This window comes from Trachemys scripta, chromosome 7 (genome assembly GCF_013100865.1).
Source record: "Trachemys scripta elegans isolate TJP31775 chromosome 7, CAS_Tse_1.0, whole genome shotgun sequence".
NCBI lineage: Eukaryota > Metazoa > Chordata > Testudines > Emydidae > Trachemys > Trachemys scripta.
In genome coordinates, this window is record NC_048304.1 from 29,618,044 (window position 1) to 29,633,725 (window position 15,682).

A 15,682-nucleotide genomic window follows, 5' to 3' on the forward strand; every position below is an offset into this window, starting at 1 on the left:
GCTGCCCCAGCGCTACCGGCTTTGGGCAGCCCCCATGCCTCCAGACCCTGCACCACGGGAGCCCGGGAGGGGAAGTGCCTGGCCAGCGGCTGGGGTCCAGAGGCAAGGGGGCTGCCTGAAGCCCATAGCGCTGAGGCAGCTCGGCTCTTAAACAGAGCCGAAGAGTCAGGGGAGGAGCAGAGCAGCCGCGGGAGGGGAAGTGCCCGGCCGCCATTTTCCCGGACATGTTCGGCTTTTTGGCAATTCCCCCTGGACAGGGGTTTGACTGCCGAAAAGCCGGACATGTCCGGGAAAAAGAGGACGTATGGTAACCCTAACGTGGATCCCACTAGAATTTAAAATGAAAAGTAAGGGAGGGGAGGCTCTGGACCTGGGCAGCTTTAGATACAGAACCAGGCACGTAGGAGGATTTCCACTTCTGAGCCATGGAAGCAGAAACTGACTTTTTTCCTTTCCAGATTTAGCTAATATTCAGAAAGGGAATCTAGCACCTGCCTTCCAGATTTGAACACCTCAAAATTCAGGAGTGCTCAGGCTCAATTCAGGCAGCTGTTACTTCATTTCCCCCAAATCAAATATACTGATCCACTGTAACTTGCTGTAGAAAAAGTAGGATAAAATTGAGCAAGAAATGCTTCCCAGTGGTTTTTAGGACGGAATTGCTATTTTCAACAGCCATTGCTTTTTTTTATTTGTGTAAAAGGAAGACAGTGATATTGAATTGGCAAATTCCCCATAGAAACAAAGAGTGGAACAAAAGAAAAATAAAGGCACTTCAACTTTTCCTCATTTATGGAGGACAGTCTTATAATATGCATCCAGATATCCTCCAATCACACAAGCTGAAAATTGTTCCACTTTACTGCAGTTCTGTAACCATATGGGAACCAACCCTGTCTGTTCTATGCACATCCAAAATCCCTGCTGAATGACCCACCCTGGGAGCAAGTTACCAGTGACCCAGGGCTGGGGTGGAAGGAGGGTGCAGCGGGGGGGAGATCCCAGGGCTGGGACAGCAGGGGCTGCGGGTGGAGGGGGCAGAGCCCAGGGCTGGGGCAGCAGGGGGTGTGTGGGTGGGGGGGAACTCAGAGCTGGGGCAGCACGGGGTGTGTGGGGGGGAGAGCCCAGGGCTGGGATGGCAGAGGGGTGCGGGTTGAGGGGGGCAGAGCCCAGAGCTGGGGCGGCAGGGGGATGTGGGTGAGGGGAGGCCCAGGGCTGGGGCGGCAGGGGGTGCAGGTGTGGGGGGGGAGAGCCCAGGGCTGCGGCAGCAGGAGGGTGTGGGGGGGAGCCCAGGGCTGGGGTGGGGGCAGCCAAAAATTTTTTTGCTTGGGACAGCAAAAAACCTAGAGCCAGCCCTGGGGGGGAGGGCAAGTGGGGCAATTTGCCCCAGGCTTCGCAGGGGCCCCCATGAGAATATAGTATTCTATAGTATTGCAACTTTTTTTTTATGGAAGGGGCCCCCAAAATTGCTTTGCCCCAGGCCCCCTGAATCCTCTGGGTGGCCGTGGCCAGGGGACAGCATTAAGGACTCGGCTGCTCAGGACAAAGAGTCAGGGACCCAGATAGAGAGTTGGGGTCCAGGAGGCCTGGGGAAGTGAGGCTGGTGATGGACTCTGAATTCAGTATTGCCTTTCCTCTATTCACCTAAGGGCCCTTTGGTGCTGGATTCCAGCTGACTAACAATCCCCAGCTTGCTCTGAAAAGCCTGCCCCATCTCACAGCAGATCCTCCCTGATGGCATTGCTCCCTGACGAGCAGAAGTCTCTGCCAGGGGTCCGAACCCATCAGAACTCCCTGGGAGTGCCAGTGAGAAACAGGGGAGCTGGAGCCTGAGGGCCCAGTCCTTGAACGGTGGAGCCACGGGGCTCACCCTGGCAAAAAGTTGAGTCCAGGGTCTGGCATGTTAAAGGGGGCACTCCCAGAAGAGACTGTACAAAGGCTGAGGCATGGGACCCCGTTGGGCTGTATCTATTGCGCACGGCATCTCCCACACCCATCACTGTGGCATCCTGGCACCTACCCGGTCGGGCATTAAGCAACCTAACTAAGGTCTGTCCTCATTCTCTCTCCCACCCGGCCCCAGGGTGTGCAGTGCAATGCAGTGAGGGGGGCCTGTAGGGAAGGGTTCTGGTTATACCAAATCTGCGCTCCCTGTGTGTTTCCAGCAGAGAATGCTGCTGGGAACCTGTCACAGGAGCTGGCTGGGATGGTCCCTGGTTGGGGGAGGGGGAGGGTGTTGTGCTCCCTCACCAGAGGAAGTTCTCTTTCCCCAGATACCAGAGGGATCACATTGAGCATGGGGAGAGGGGTGAGTTGTGACAATGTGGGGTGGGGACAGGGACTCTCAGCTTCATACTAGCTGCCTCATACAGGCACCATCTCCAGTTCCTCCAAGGTTCTGTCCCTGGCTGGGGGACGGGAGTGGGGTTTAGTGGTTAAAGCTGGGAGCCAGGACTCTTGGGTTCTGTCCCTGGCTGGGGGATGGGAGTGGGGGTTTAGTGGTTAGAGCTGGGAGCCAGGACTCCTGGATTCTGTCCCTGTCCATCCGTATCTGTTTTGTGTCCAAGATGGCTGATGGGTCACTCAGCTATGCTCTTCCTGAAATCTTGTCCTCCCTCGGCTCCAGTGACTGTGTCTTCTCCTGGTTCTCCTCCTACCTCTCTAATCATTCCTAGTGTGTCCCTTGGAGGATTTTCCTTTCTGTGGGTGTTCCACAGGGCTCTGCCCTTGGCCCCCTTCTCTTCTCCCTCTTCCCTTTAGTTCTGGATAATCTCATCCTCGAACACAAATTCAACTACCATCTCTATGCTGCTGACTCACAGATCTACCTCTCTGCTCCAGACCTGTCCCCTCCTGTCCACACTGAAATCTCTGCCTGTCTCTGCCATCACCTCGTGGCTGTCTGTCGGTCGGCTCAAACACAACATGGCTAAACCAGAGCTCAGAATCTCCCCCTCCCTCCTACTGCCTTTCTCAGTCACTGTGGACACCACCCCCATTCTGGCTGTTACTCAGGCCCCTAACCTGGGCATCAACTTCATCTCAGACCTCTCTAGGTGCTCACATCTAGGCTGTGGCTAAATCTCCCCAGTTCTTTCTTCATAACATCTCTAAAGTTCAGCCTTTCCTAGCCAAGAAGTGGTGTATTGGGCTCGGACTCAGGGCTCCTGGGTTCAGCTCTTCCATGCCTCAGTTTCCCCCCATGCAATAGCGACGGCACTACTGCAGGGGATGCTGTAAGGATACAAACGTAAATGACCACAAGAGGCCTGAGGACAGTGATGGGAGGCCTATAAGCACCTTGGTAGACCTCTAGGGGTCCCTGGGAATGTCAGATGCTGACATAATGCCCAGTTCCATCATATGGGGAATAAAAGTAACTAAGGGCTCAAACATTTTATTGCTTCTGTCAGCCAAGTGTATTACATTCAGCAGGGCTCCTTGCACCCTGCCATTCACCCCACAGCTCCCTGGGTGCCACCTGCCCATTGTTCTCGATTTCAGGGACTCCCTCCAATCTCCCCCCTGCCAGGCTCTGTCTGCCCACCAATCTCCCACTGCTACCTGGCACTCTTCCCGCACATAACACCGGGATCCCCTTTCTTCCCCCCACCAGAGGCTCTGTTCACCCCTTCTCCATTCCTCCCCATGCCACAGTCCCCCGACCTCTCCCATGCGGGGGGCTGTGGATACCCTCTCTGGTTTTTGGATTTCCCCCCAAATCCATAGGGCTCTGCCCAGTGCTTAATTTGTAATGAAAGGGGCTCAAACAATTCTTTTATATTCATACCTGATACAGCAAACAGAGGTGCTGGGGCTAGGAACTGCCATGCCCAGAGGTGCTGGGGCTAGGAACTGCCATGCCCAGAGGTGCCGGGGCTCAACCCTGGCACAAATAAGCACTGGCTCTGCCTGTTGTGGACATTCAGCCATTGTGGAATGGACTGGATGCAGTGTTCAAAGGTTATCACATTATTGACACAAACACAGGGTTGAGTAGGGACTTTCCATGCTCAGTCAGGCAGAGCTGGGGCCAGGAGGGTGGATAATATTTGTATCAGGGAAACCCCTGGGGGCCCCAGGCAGGGATTGGGGCCCCACTGTGCTGGATACAAAACAGTGTGTGTGCTTGGTCCCCATGAGTCGCATGCTGCCACTAGGGGCTGCTAAGGTCTAAGCTTGCACCCAAGCCAGGAGTCAATGCTTGCCAGCATGAAAGCCCAGGGTGGAGGAGCAGAAGCAAGAATTAGTGGGTGTGCAGGTGGCTGGGGACCACATCCCCGTGCTCCATTATGCATGGTGCTGGGGAGGGGGGTACGTAGGGGAGTGATGCATTGTCTGCCTGCCAGCCCTTGCAAAGGCCCAGTGAGGCGGCACTAACACAAACAGGCACTTCCTGGCCTCCTGTGGGCAGCAGGCATAGCTGCTACAGCCTGGGCCTGTGTCTGTTGGGAACTTGAAACCCCCCACCCCCTCCATGCAGCACAGTGCCCCCTAGTGAGGGGTGGGGCCCTGGAGTCAGCGCTGACTGTGAGGCCAGAATGCCCTCTACTGAGCCCCCCTATTCTCTGCAGCACAGTGCCCCCTACTGCCACGCTGGAGCATTGGTGTCAGAACTGACTGCGAGGGGAGAGCGCCCCCCACCCCACTGCTTGCAGCCCAGTGCTTTGTGTCTAGTTACCATGTCTCCATAGGCAAAGTTTCTGCATGCCAAGTAGCCGCCCTGGCTTCCTACTGTGCTCCTGGCTGGTGGGTTGGGGAACAGCCCCCTCCCCAGATCCTCCCAGCCTGGAGGCTCCTGGGTTTTGTAGAGCTGGGGAGAGAGAGCTGGATCGCTGCTGTCCGCTCTTACTTATCATGGCCTCAGGATCCGGACATCTGCTTCCTGGCCTGGCTTGGCAGCCCTTTGTCTCTGAGATGTGGCTGGGCAGGAAGGGACGGCGGGACCCATCCCTGTTCTGAGCAAGACATGGAGAACTAGTTACTTCATGGAGCCTGGGCTATCCAATATCCAGCCACCTACAGCCTGTCCCCTTTGAACACAGCCCCTGCTAGCTCAACCCTGGGCTCTTCCACAGCCCTGCCTGGGCCCCTCAGTCCTAACCCACAGCCCCCTGGTATCTCCACATCCCTTCTTCGGTGTCCCAAGGCTCCTAACCTTGTATCCCCTGCAGGCACTGGACATTTCTATGGGGCTGGGCCATGGTGAGTGGATATAAATCACCCTAAGAACATAGAGGTTAAGCTTGTCTCTCTCTCTCTCTCCCCCCCCCCTTCCTTTCTACAGCTGAACTGGTGTTTCACTGAAACTTTTTTTCTTTACTGTTGCAAATCGGGAACTCCGACACTTGGAGCTGAAATCTAGATAGCAAGGAACTGTGACATTCCCAAAATAGAGAAAATAGGACATTGCAAACTCAACAAATCCTGTAATCTAAACTGAACCGACTCAGGATATGTAGGAACTGGAACAATTAGAGTCCCGGAAAGAAAATTACAATAAGCTCTCTCTCCCCTCTCTCATCACACTGGGGCCATACCGTGTAGGACCCAACGTTCCGGGCTCAGAGAAGCAGGAAATCACCAATCAGGAGACACGAACTCTGCCCAAAGTAGCAATTTTAAAACATTTTTTATTTTTACTTCTTTTGGGGGAGGGTTTGCCCTAATCTCCCCGTCCCCTGAGTCAAACTGCTCTCACTACATCGCGGGGTTGGAGTTAGCACCTGGGGGGAGAGGGGTTGCTGAAGAAGCCAGAGAGACGCTGCTTGGGGGGGGGGGTTGCACCCAAAATGCATTTTTGACCTTCCCCCCCCAGTAACCAGATCCATTCCCTAACCCCCAAAGTCTGCACTGGGATCTTCACGGAGGTGAAACCCCCCCCCCATCCTCTGCAGCACCCCTTCCCCAGATCCCAGGGGAGAGACCCCTGCCACAGCCTGCGCGAGGGGGGAATCCTCTGCTCTCCAGTCCTTCTGGTGGGGGCGGTTGGGTGAAGTCACTGGGAGCAGCTCCCTTGAGGGGGGGCTCCTGGCCCCTTGCGAGAGTACAGTCCTGGGGGGCAGGCCCCTGGGGAGGGCTCTAGTCCGGGTGGGTCCCGGCCCCCCGGGGGAGTCTCTAGTCCTCGGGCGAGCAGGCCAGGTGCAGCTGGTCCGGGCTGCCCACGCTGCCGGTGCTGGAGCTACCGTCGCCCAGGTCCCGGGGCCCGCAGGGCAGGCTGAGCTCCGAGGAGCCGACGGGGCTGTTGTCGGCGCGGGCGGCGCATTCCTCCTCCAGCGCCAGGCAGAGCGCCTTGAGCTCCAGGTTATCGGCGGCCAGGCGCTCCTGCAGCCCCTCCAGCCCGGCCAGCTTGTGCAGGCAGGAGGCCAGCTCGTCCCGCAGCACCCGGGCCGCCTGCTGCCCGAACAGCTGCCAGTCCCGGGCCAGCCGCTTGGCCTTCAGCCGGTCGTCGTCCAGGAAGCAGCAGAGGTCGCGGAGCTCGCGGTTCTCGGCCGCCAGGCGCTCGTTCACCTGCTTCAGCTCGCGGATCTCCCGCAGATGCTCCTGCAGCTGCCGATTGACGCCCTGGATCAGCCGCCCCCGCTGCACCAGCGCCGCCAGCTTCTCCGCCTCCTCCTGCCGCAGCCGCCGCACCAGCTCCTCCTTGCTGTAGCCGCCCAGCTCCGAGTCGCTCAGCTGGGCCAGGGCCCGGCTGGCCGCCGGCTCGCCGGCCTCGCTGCCCATCGCGCTGCCGCAAGGTGGTTCCTGCTCCCCCGCCCCTTCCAGCGCCGCCACCCCGCCTCCTCCCGCCCGCAGCTTCCCCTGGCGCAGGCCCCTGCTCCTCCGGGGCGCACGGGCCCCCCTAGCCACAGGCCTTGGTTCCTTCGGGGCGCACAGAGCCCCCCTTCTTCGGGGCCCCCGGGACCCCCAGCCACCGACCTTGGCACCTTCGGGGCGCACGGAACCCCCCTTCTTCTTCGGTTAGGGCGCACGGGCCCTACCCAGCGACCTGAGCTCTTTCGGGGCGCACGGGCCCCATTGGGCCGCGGAATCGCCTCTTTTGGGGCGCAGGCTCCCTCCCAACCACGCACTTTGGCTGCTCGGAACCGCACGATCCTCTTTTTTGTCGCGCAGGAACCACCTTCGAGGACGATTCTCGGCTTTTGGAGGGGGGGGGCGCGACCCCCGTCTCCAAGACGCACCGTCCCCAGCGCAGCCAACTGCCCCCTTCCAGCGGCGCGCTGCTCAGGGGGGTCCGGGCTGCAGGGGCTGAGCCCGGCGGAGGGAGAGGAGGATGGTTCCCCCCTTCCCGGGGCGGGGGATCCCGGCAGAGGGTGCGCGCCCCCGCGGTGCTGGTGTCTGTCGGGGCTCAGTGCAGCCGGCGCATCCTGCGGCGGGGACCCGCCGGGGCGGGGGCTGGGTAGCGGGGCTGCGGCTCGGAGCGCTGCTGGAGGAACGGGGAGGGGGGAGGAAGCCGTGACGTGGGAATAACAATGCGAACGGCACAAATGCCAGCAGCGGCACCGCATCCCCCAGCCCGGCCGGCGGGCGGGCTGGCTCTGGGGCGGGGGGAGGCTACGACGGGTGGGGGCAGATGACAGGCGGGGGGAGGGGTGGCTAGAGTGTGCCGCTCGGGCCAGGCTGGGGGTCTAGATTGGGTGGGGGCAGCGGCGGGAGGGGGGCGTGACAGGTGCCTGTGATGGAGACGGGGACGCGGGGAACTCGGGTTTGGGGGGGAAGGGAAGGGGAAGGAGGGCGGGGGGACTAGTGCATGGCAGGAGCGAAGGACTAGGGCAGGTTAGGTGGGTAAAGGGGAGGAAGGGCTGGGGACGAGGCGAGGCGAGGGGTGCTGGGTGTGTAGGAAGGAGGTGGGGGCAGGTGTTCAGTGGGAGGGCAGGTCTCCCCCACGGATGTATCGGGGGAGCTGAGTGCGCTGGGGGAGTACAGCCTGTCCCTATAGCACCCCTCCCATATTGGGGCCTGCTCTGACTGCTTCCTACTGAGCCCACCCCCACCCCCACCCCAGCCACTTCTCCCATCGCCCAGCTGTGCCCCCCCCACACACACACACTCTGTTCTGAACAGGCGGGGAGGGGCTGCAGGAATCCTGTCCCAGAGACAGGAAGGATGTTGGGCTACAATGGAAAAGGAGATACGGGGTGGGGGGAGGAAGGAAGTGCTGTTAACCCTTCGGGCCCCAGGCAGGCCTGGATAGGGAGAGGGGTGCTAACAACCCCCCCCCCCCACACACACACACAGAGGGACGCCAGGAAGGGGGCTGCTGTCTGGGAAGGGGCTAAGGGAAGAGGTAGAGGGCAAGGAGCAAAGGGGCTTTGAACCCAGGTCTCTGGGGGAGGATGTTCTCCAGCAGGGAGGAGGTCTGGGTGGGAGTTGAATCTAGGCATCTGGGGGGCGTTTTCTAGCAGGGAGGAGGTTGGGGGGGTGGAACCCAGGAGTCCGGAGCATGATTCCTAGCAGGGAGAGGGCTGGGGGTTCAATATCAGGAGGGGGGGGGGAATCTCTAGCAGGAAGTGGGGTTTGAACCCCGGAATCCAGAGGTCATTCCCTAGCAGGGAGCAGGGGTTGGGGAGTAGATGGGCCATGGTTGGCAGATAGATCCAGATTCCTGCAATGCCGAGACTGTTGGGAACAAAGGGCCTTTGTGTTCCCGCTGGGACTTGGGCGGGGGAGGGAAGGGAAACTGGAACATGGGCACAAGGCAGGAAAGGGAGAGGTGGGACGAGAGGCTGGGAATGGGAGACCCCAGCGCACTCCACTCGGGGTTACAGAATGCCCCCTCCCCGCGAGATCTCCAACTGGGCAGGACCAGGGCTGGCCTAGGAGACCAGGAGAATCCAGCTCTGCAGAGAATGGGGGCGGCGGGGGCGTTCTCCCTCGGATTCAGGGCTGACCCCAATGCCCCCAGCACAGTGCAAGGGATTCTTACATAAACAGCCCCCAGGCCTCACCCCACGTGGCTGCATCTCAGCTCCCAGCGAGGGATCGCTCTAAAAACAGAGGGAAAACTGGCTGCAATTGAGCTGCTAAAGAGAAAGCCGGGGAGTCTGCCCTCTTCACAGCCTCAGAGGGGAGAAAGCTCCCGCGAAATCCTCCCTGTAACTGCAGAGGACAAAGGAGACCCCAGGGACACCAGATGCAGCCTGCAGAGGGGCGCGCCGGGACCTTCCGCAGTTCCCCTAACCCATGTTAAATCACAGGCTGGAGTAGCGGCAGATCCAGATCGGCGTCTGCCCATCCCTTCCAGAGCTAGGGACAGAACCCAGGCGTCCTGGCTCCGTGTTGCTCACACCCAGATGGCTCCGCCCCGTGCAGGGTGACGCGTGCAGCCATGCTGCTGCTGCGACCTGGAAGCAAACAGCTCCGGGGTCATATGGAAAGTGTCAATCGGGGGACACCTCCGCAGGTTCGTCTTTGTGCTGGGGGTGGGGGGAGCTGGGAGCCAGGACTCCTGGGTTCTGTCCCCTGCCCTGGCATGGGAGTGGGGTCTAGTGGTTAGAGCAGGGTGGGGCTGGGTGCCAGGACGCCTGGGTTCTGTCCCAACTCTGGGAGGGGAGAGGGGTCTAGTGATTAACGCAGAGTGGGGCTGGGTGCCATAACTCTGGGGTTCATCCCCAGCTCTAGTAGGGGAGTGGGTCTAGTAGTTAAAGTGGAGTGGGGGTGGGAGTCAGGACTCCTGGGTTCTCTCTCAGCTTTGGGAGGGGAGTGGGTCTATTAGAGAAGGGGTTCTACAGGCAGGACTCTCTGGCTCTCAGTTACTGTATCAGGGGTGGTCCCCATGGTGCGACTGTCCCCCTGCTCTACTAGACCCACCCCACTTTGCCCCCTTCTCTCCCCACAGGCTCCCTGTCTCTTCTCCGGAGGCCAGCAGGGGGCAGCTGGGAGTTTGGGTGCTGCTCCTGGAGCCTTGGCCAGGCTGAATTGGTGCCGTGGGCCATGACCAACGACTTGGACATCTTCGTGGGGAACACCACGCTGATAGATGAGGAGGTGTACCAGCTCTGGCTGGATGGGTACTCAGGTATGGGGGTTGGGGGGCTGGATGCCAGGATTCTGCCCCGGCCTGTGGGGGGAATTAGGGTCTAAGTGGGCTAGAGCAATGGGTGACTGGAGGTCAGGACTCCAGGACTCTACCCCCAGCTCTGAGAGAAGAGTAACTCTGGGCGAGTGTTTCCCTCCCCAACAACCCATCTGTGCCTCAGTTTACCCTGTTGCTTTGCTAATGCCAAGGAGGGAAGTAGGATGGTTGTCCCATTGACCCTGTCCCCCGATAGCGGGTGGTGATAGATGAAGTCTTGCCCTGCCCCCCCCTCCATGCATTGATCTGACTTCTGAGCCCCTTACCCCTCCCAGTGAGTGATGTGGTGGGGGGTTGACCCTGCTGACCTCAGCCCCTTACCCCTCCCAGTGAGTGATGCGGTGAGCCTGCGGCTGCGCAGCGGGATCCTGGAGCAGACGGGGGCCACGGTGGACGTGCTGCAGAGCGACACCATGGATCATTACCGCACCTTCCACATGCTGGAGCGCCTGCTGCACACCCCCTCCAAGCTCATCCACCAGCTACACTTTCAGATCCCCCCCTCCCGCCAGGCCATGCTCATTGAAAGGTGGGGGGGTATGGGGCTGGGAGAGGAGGGGGTTGGGCCCAAGGCTGGAGGGAGGCCAGACGGAGGCCAGGAGGCTGGGTGGGGAAGTGATGGGGGCAAGGCCAGGAGGGAAGAGGGGAGGTTGGGGAAGTTTGGTCCAAGGCTGGGGGGAAGGAAGGGAGGAGGAAACTGGGCCTGAGGCTAGGGGGAAAAGCTGGGCCCAAGTGTGGGGGGAGGGCGGAAGCCCAGCCCATGGCTGAATGGGGGAGGGGAAGCTGGACCAAGTTTGGGTGGTGGGTGTGTGTCTGAGGTCCCACTGGGGGAGTCTGAGGCTCTGGGGGCACAGGGGTGTCTGAAGCACAAGTGGAGCAGAGAGGGGGCAGCTGAGGTGTGTGGGGTATGGGTGTCTGAGGTGCCCTCTGTCTCTCACTCCTGCGGCGGCAGGTACTATGCCTTCGACGAGGCCTTCGTGCGTGAGGTGCTGGGCAAGAAGCTCTCCAAGGGCACCAAGAAGGACCTAGATGACGTCAGCACCAAGACAAGCATCACCCTCAAGAGCTGCCGGCGCCAGGTATGGCTCAGCCTGGGGCTCCCATGAGCCTCTGGGGCAGCAGTTACCATTAGACCCAAGCTGGCAGCTCTATGAGTCTCTCGGACAGTGGCCCCTATCAGGTCACAGGCCAGGGGTTCCCAAGAGCCTGTAGGGCAGCAGCTACCCTCAGGCCCTGAGCCGGCAGCTCCCATGAGCCTCTGGGGCATCAGGACACAGGCTGGGGATTCCCATGAGCCTTCTACACCATGACACCTATCTGGACCCTGGCCAGGGGGATTCCCAGTATCCTCTGGGGCGGTGTCTCCCATCAGGCCCCAGGGTGGGGGCTGGCTGGCTCAGGGTGGGGGGAATGGGATACGGGGCCCTTCCCGTCTAGGGCTCTGACTCTGTCTTCCCCTCCCCTCCCCCCACTGGTGTCCTCCTCAGTTTGACAACTTCAAGCGGGTGTTTAAGGTGGTGGAGGAGATGCGGGGGTCCCTGGTGGAGAACATCCAGCAGCACTTCCTGCTTTCAGACCGGCTAGCCAGGTAACAGGTCGGGGGGTACCAGTGGGGCACACCATGATGTAGCTCTGCCCCTAGAGTGTCTCTGCTGGGTTGGCTTGACCCCTCCTACACTACACAGCCCTCTGCTGGGCTAAGGCTCCCTGGAGCAGTGAGGCTGGAAATTAACATCTCCTTAGGATGCCGGGGGTCCTGGGGCAGGACCAGCTCAGGCTCTCTGCATGCTCAAGCAGAAACGATCACATGACTCCAGGATCTGGAATCCTGGGCTCGAGCCTGCAACCCTTGGACCGTCAGCTGGGCCTGCTCAGCACAGACCTGAGCTGCTCTAAGCCATCCTTTCAGATCTGGGTCAGTGCTTGGATGGGCGACCTCCAAGGGGAACACTAGGGGGTGCACTTGCCTGGCAGTCAGTGCTGGCCCCAATGCCATGCTGCGGAGAGTGGGGCGGGAGGGAGAGACAGAGGAATTTTCTGATTCAGTGTACGGCACCCTCCCCTACCTCACCCCCAGGGACTACGCTGCCATCGTCTTCTTCGCAAACAGCCGCTTCGAGACGGGCAAGAAGAAGCTACAGTTCCTGACCTTTGAGGATTTCGCTTACTGCGCAGAGCAGATGATCCAGAACTGGACACTGGGAGCTGTGGGTGAGACTGGGGACCCCCGGCTTGGGAGGAGATGGGGCAAATCGTAGCCCCTAAAGAGCTGTGCCTGGACAGCTCCTGGCACAATCATTCAAAAACACCCCATGGTGCTATGGGGACCTGCAATGTCAACTTACTCTATGGGCGTGGGGGAGGGGAGGCAACATCATACGTAGCTCAGCCTGGTTCTGCGGGGTTGTGCTGTGGGGAATGCATCAGCTGGACTTCCCCTAGAACGGGGAGCTACCCACTGTGGTCCCAGACTTATTCCCACCTCTGTGTAACCAGCCCCCATGCCCCAGCCCAGAGGGCTGCAAATCAGTGCTGGGTTACGGATCCCTGTAGAAACAGCTCCTCCCCACCCCAAAGCCTTCTCCCATTGTCCACCTGTTCCCTCCAGACTCCAATGTGGACGACATGGATGTGGATCTGGATAAGGAATTCCTGCAGGAACTCAAGGAGCTCAAGGTGCTGATCGCGGATAAGGATCTGCTGGATCTGCATAAGAGGTACAGACCTGATGTGGGCGGGGCTGGGAGCCAGGACTCCTGGGTTCTCTTCTCCATGTGGCCTGTGTTGTAGTGCATGTGGTGGAGCTGGGAGAAGTAGCATTTTTGGGGGTGTCTGTTCTGTCCATATGTGATGCCGTTTCTTGGCCCCAGGCCTGGGGAGAGCTGGCAGCGGGCCCCTGACCTCTCTGTCCCTCTGCAGCCTGGTGTGCACGTCACTGCGTGGGAAGATCTCGGTGTACAACGAGATGGAGGCCAACTTCAAGGTGTGTCCTGGGGCCAGGGGTGGAGCACAAGGAGGGAGTAATGGGAATGTGGAGGGAGGATTCCCCCTGCCTGGTTCAAGAAGCCCCCTTCAGTGGCCAGGCTTCTGAGTGGTACCCCCCGTTGGCACCACCTATCAATGCATTTCCTCTGCGTTACCTGATCACATGGGTCCCCCGTGTGCCAGGGAAGAGCTGGAGCCCATGGCCTGGCTTGCCTGGTGCCACAGCCTCCTGCTCTGGACCCCCTGAACCCCCCACCTCCATCTGCACCTGCCATGCCTGAGGCATCCACCAGAGGGGGATTCTGAGTCAGGCTGCCTGGCCCCACAATGCCTGGGGGCACTGGGGCCATGGACACCCTCCCCTCAGATCCATCCTCCTCTCCTTTTCGGGTGTCCCCAGCTCCACCCTCGGCCCCTACCCCTCTCCCAGCTTGAAACTGGGAGGCAGGATTCCTGGGTTCTCTCCCCTGCTCAGTCACCAACTCACTGAGCGACCCTGGTGAGTCCCTTCCCCTGTGTGTGAATTGGGGGGCAGGGGAGGGCGGTTTGTAACTGTGCAGATCTGTTAGGCGTGAGGGCCCTCGTGACTCTCGGGTGACCTGTCTGGGCCCCACAGAACCTGTCACGGGCACTGGTCAATATGGCCTCTAAGCTGATCCACACCAAGGACGTGCGTGACTTCTTCATCGACCTAGTGGAAAAGGTACCACCTCGCATGCAGCCTGCACGCATTCCCCACCCACCCCATTCCCTCCTCCCCCCGCGGTCATGGCCCCCCGCACCCAGACACAGGAGGCTTCACTGACTGGTGGACATACCCCCATACACTGCCCCATATATACCAACCCCTTCTCCCCCCCCACACACACATAGACTTCTCAGATTCTCCACCGCCAGGATTTAATGTCTGTGGGTGAATTGGGGGTGGCATGGCACTCCTGGGCGCCCCCGAAGCCAGCCCCCAGAACACATGCTGCCTTTCATGCCTGGGAAGAGGGAGATTTGACCTTCATGTCCTGATCGCCCCCCAGCTTCCATGCTGGTGGGGGCAGGAAGTTGGTTAGTGCCCAGGACGGGGAGGGGGACTATACTGGGGACTCTGGCCCGTTGGGAACTGGGTTGAGACCCATCAGCTCACCCCACATGGGGAATTATAGACTTGGAGAGGCACCTAGAGGGGAAATGCCCCAGGTCCCATTTCCCCAACCCCCTGAGCCAGCCAGTCCCAATTCCCAGCAAGCAGGGGGTGAGGGTGAGATTGAGGTTGTGGGGTGTTGCCCCCAGGATGCAGGCTGTCTGACTCCTTTTCCCCTTTCTCCCCAGTTCATTGAGCCCTGCAAGTCAGATAAGTGGACCTTGAACGACGTCCGTCTCTTCCTGACGCAGTACACGACATCCGCTCACAACTTGGACGCCTTCCGGTAAGTGCCGCCCACCAGGGATGTGGGGGCCACCACCACCAAAATCACTGCACACAGACTCTTCCTGTCTTAAACTCGAGGGTAGCGTTAATGGCAGCTGTTAACCAGAAGCCCCACCCCAGAGCCAGCTGCATCTGAGCACCAAGCGAGGGATCCCTTCATAAACAGCCTCTGCTCCCCACTTCGGAGAAGGCTGCATCTCAGCACCAGGTGACAGAACCCCTTATATGTAGTCCCATACCCTACCCCAGAGCAGCTGCATCTCCACTCCAGGCGAGGGGTCCCTGTATAAACAGCCTCCATGCCCCACCCCAGAGGTGGACGCGTCTCGGTGCTATTGTCTGACATCCCAGTTCTTTACCCGCAGGCACCAGGCTCTCTGGGATCGGTACATGAGCACCATCAAATCCTGCTTGCTTAAGATGTACCACGACTGACAAGCAGGGGGAGCCCTGAATGTTTTAAATGCCCTGCTCTGCCACTGATCCTTCTGCCAGATCCCTCTGCCCTGGTTCTGTTTACCTGGGCTGCATCTTGGGAGCCCTGATATGAAGGCCCCTTCCCCCGCCACTTCCCCAGGGCCGGGCGCTGCCTCCCCCAAGATTCCCTCTCTCCATCTTCGGAATTTTAGCTCATTTTGGAAAATAAATGGAAGAGCCAATTGTTGGATTTGAGTTTTTGTTTGGATTTCGTTCAAAGCACGGGCCTGGCCCGGTATCCCCATTGCCACCAGCCCCCAATCGGAGCCATGGGGCCAACCCAGTATCGCTACTACCGACACTCCGTGGATCAGAACCAGGGCCCAGCCTGGTATCCCCACCCTGCCCCTGGATCGGAGTCATGGGCTCGGCCTGGTATCCCCATCCCATCCCCAATCGGAGCCACGGGCCTGGTTGGTATCTCCACCATCAACACCCCCTGGATTGGAGCTACAGTGCCAGCCCGGTTTTCCCTTCCCCGTCCGTGGGTGGCTGTGGCGGAGCCGTTTCCAGGAGTTGCTGCCTCCCCATGGTCACAATTCAGCTCCTTCCAGGACTCATCTTTGAGGTGACCCATGCTATGGGGAAACTGCCAGATGTGGGGGGGCTCCCTCAGATCTACGCATGGCTTTGGGAGAAACACAGACCCCGGAGCTGAACAAACCTAATGAGATTTCACCCCACACACTGCTACATCCCTGCATACAGCTCGTGGGGAGCCC

General features: G+C 59.8%; 2 protein-coding genes across 2 annotated transcripts; one reads left to right on the forward strand and one right to left on the reverse strand.

Annotated features, from left to right (window-relative positions):
* Positions 1–5,616: 5,616 nt before the first annotated feature.
* On the reverse strand, positions 5,617–7,471 carry CCDC85B (coiled-coil domain containing 85B). The gene has a single exon (XM_034777556.1). The coding sequence runs from the start codon at positions 6,721–6,723 to the stop codon at positions 6,118–6,120; it is 606 nt and encodes a 201-aa protein (XP_034633447.1). The 5' UTR covers positions 6,724–7,471; the 3' UTR covers positions 5,617–6,117.
* A 1,779-nt stretch (positions 7,472–9,250) lies between these two features.
* Positions 9,251–15,150, forward strand: FIBP (FGF1 intracellular binding protein). The gene is made up of 11 exons (XM_034777420.1): positions 9,251–9,403; positions 9,839–10,018; positions 10,406–10,604; positions 11,028–11,154; positions 11,563–11,663; positions 12,153–12,286; positions 12,684–12,792; positions 12,995–13,058; positions 13,677–13,763; positions 14,384–14,481; positions 14,849–15,150. Exons 2-11 carry the CDS (start codon positions 9,934–9,936, stop codon positions 14,916–14,918), a joined length of 1,074 nt encoding a protein of 357 aa, XP_034633311.1. The 5' UTR covers positions 9,251–9,403; positions 9,839–9,933; the 3' UTR covers positions 14,919–15,150.
* Positions 15,151–15,682: the final 532 nt, after the last annotated feature.

Bases quoted from the DNA above. Each gene is read 5' to 3' on its own strand.
- FIBP (XM_034777420.1), top strand. From the start codon at position 9,934: ATGACCAACGACTTGGACATCTTCGTGGGGAACACCACGCTGATAGAT. The intron at 11,155-11,562 runs GTATGGCTCAGC...TGTCCTCCTCAG, and splicing joins TCAAGAGCTGCCGGCGCCAG to TTTGACAACTTCAAGCGGGT. The intron at 12,287-12,683 runs GTGAGACTGGGG...TGTTCCCTCCAG, and splicing joins CTGGACACTGGGAGCTGTGG to ACTCCAATGTGGACGACATG.
- CCDC85B (XM_034777556.1), bottom strand. From the start codon at position 6,723: ATGGGCAGCGAGGCCGGCGAGCCGGCGGCCAGCCGGGCCCTGGCCCAG.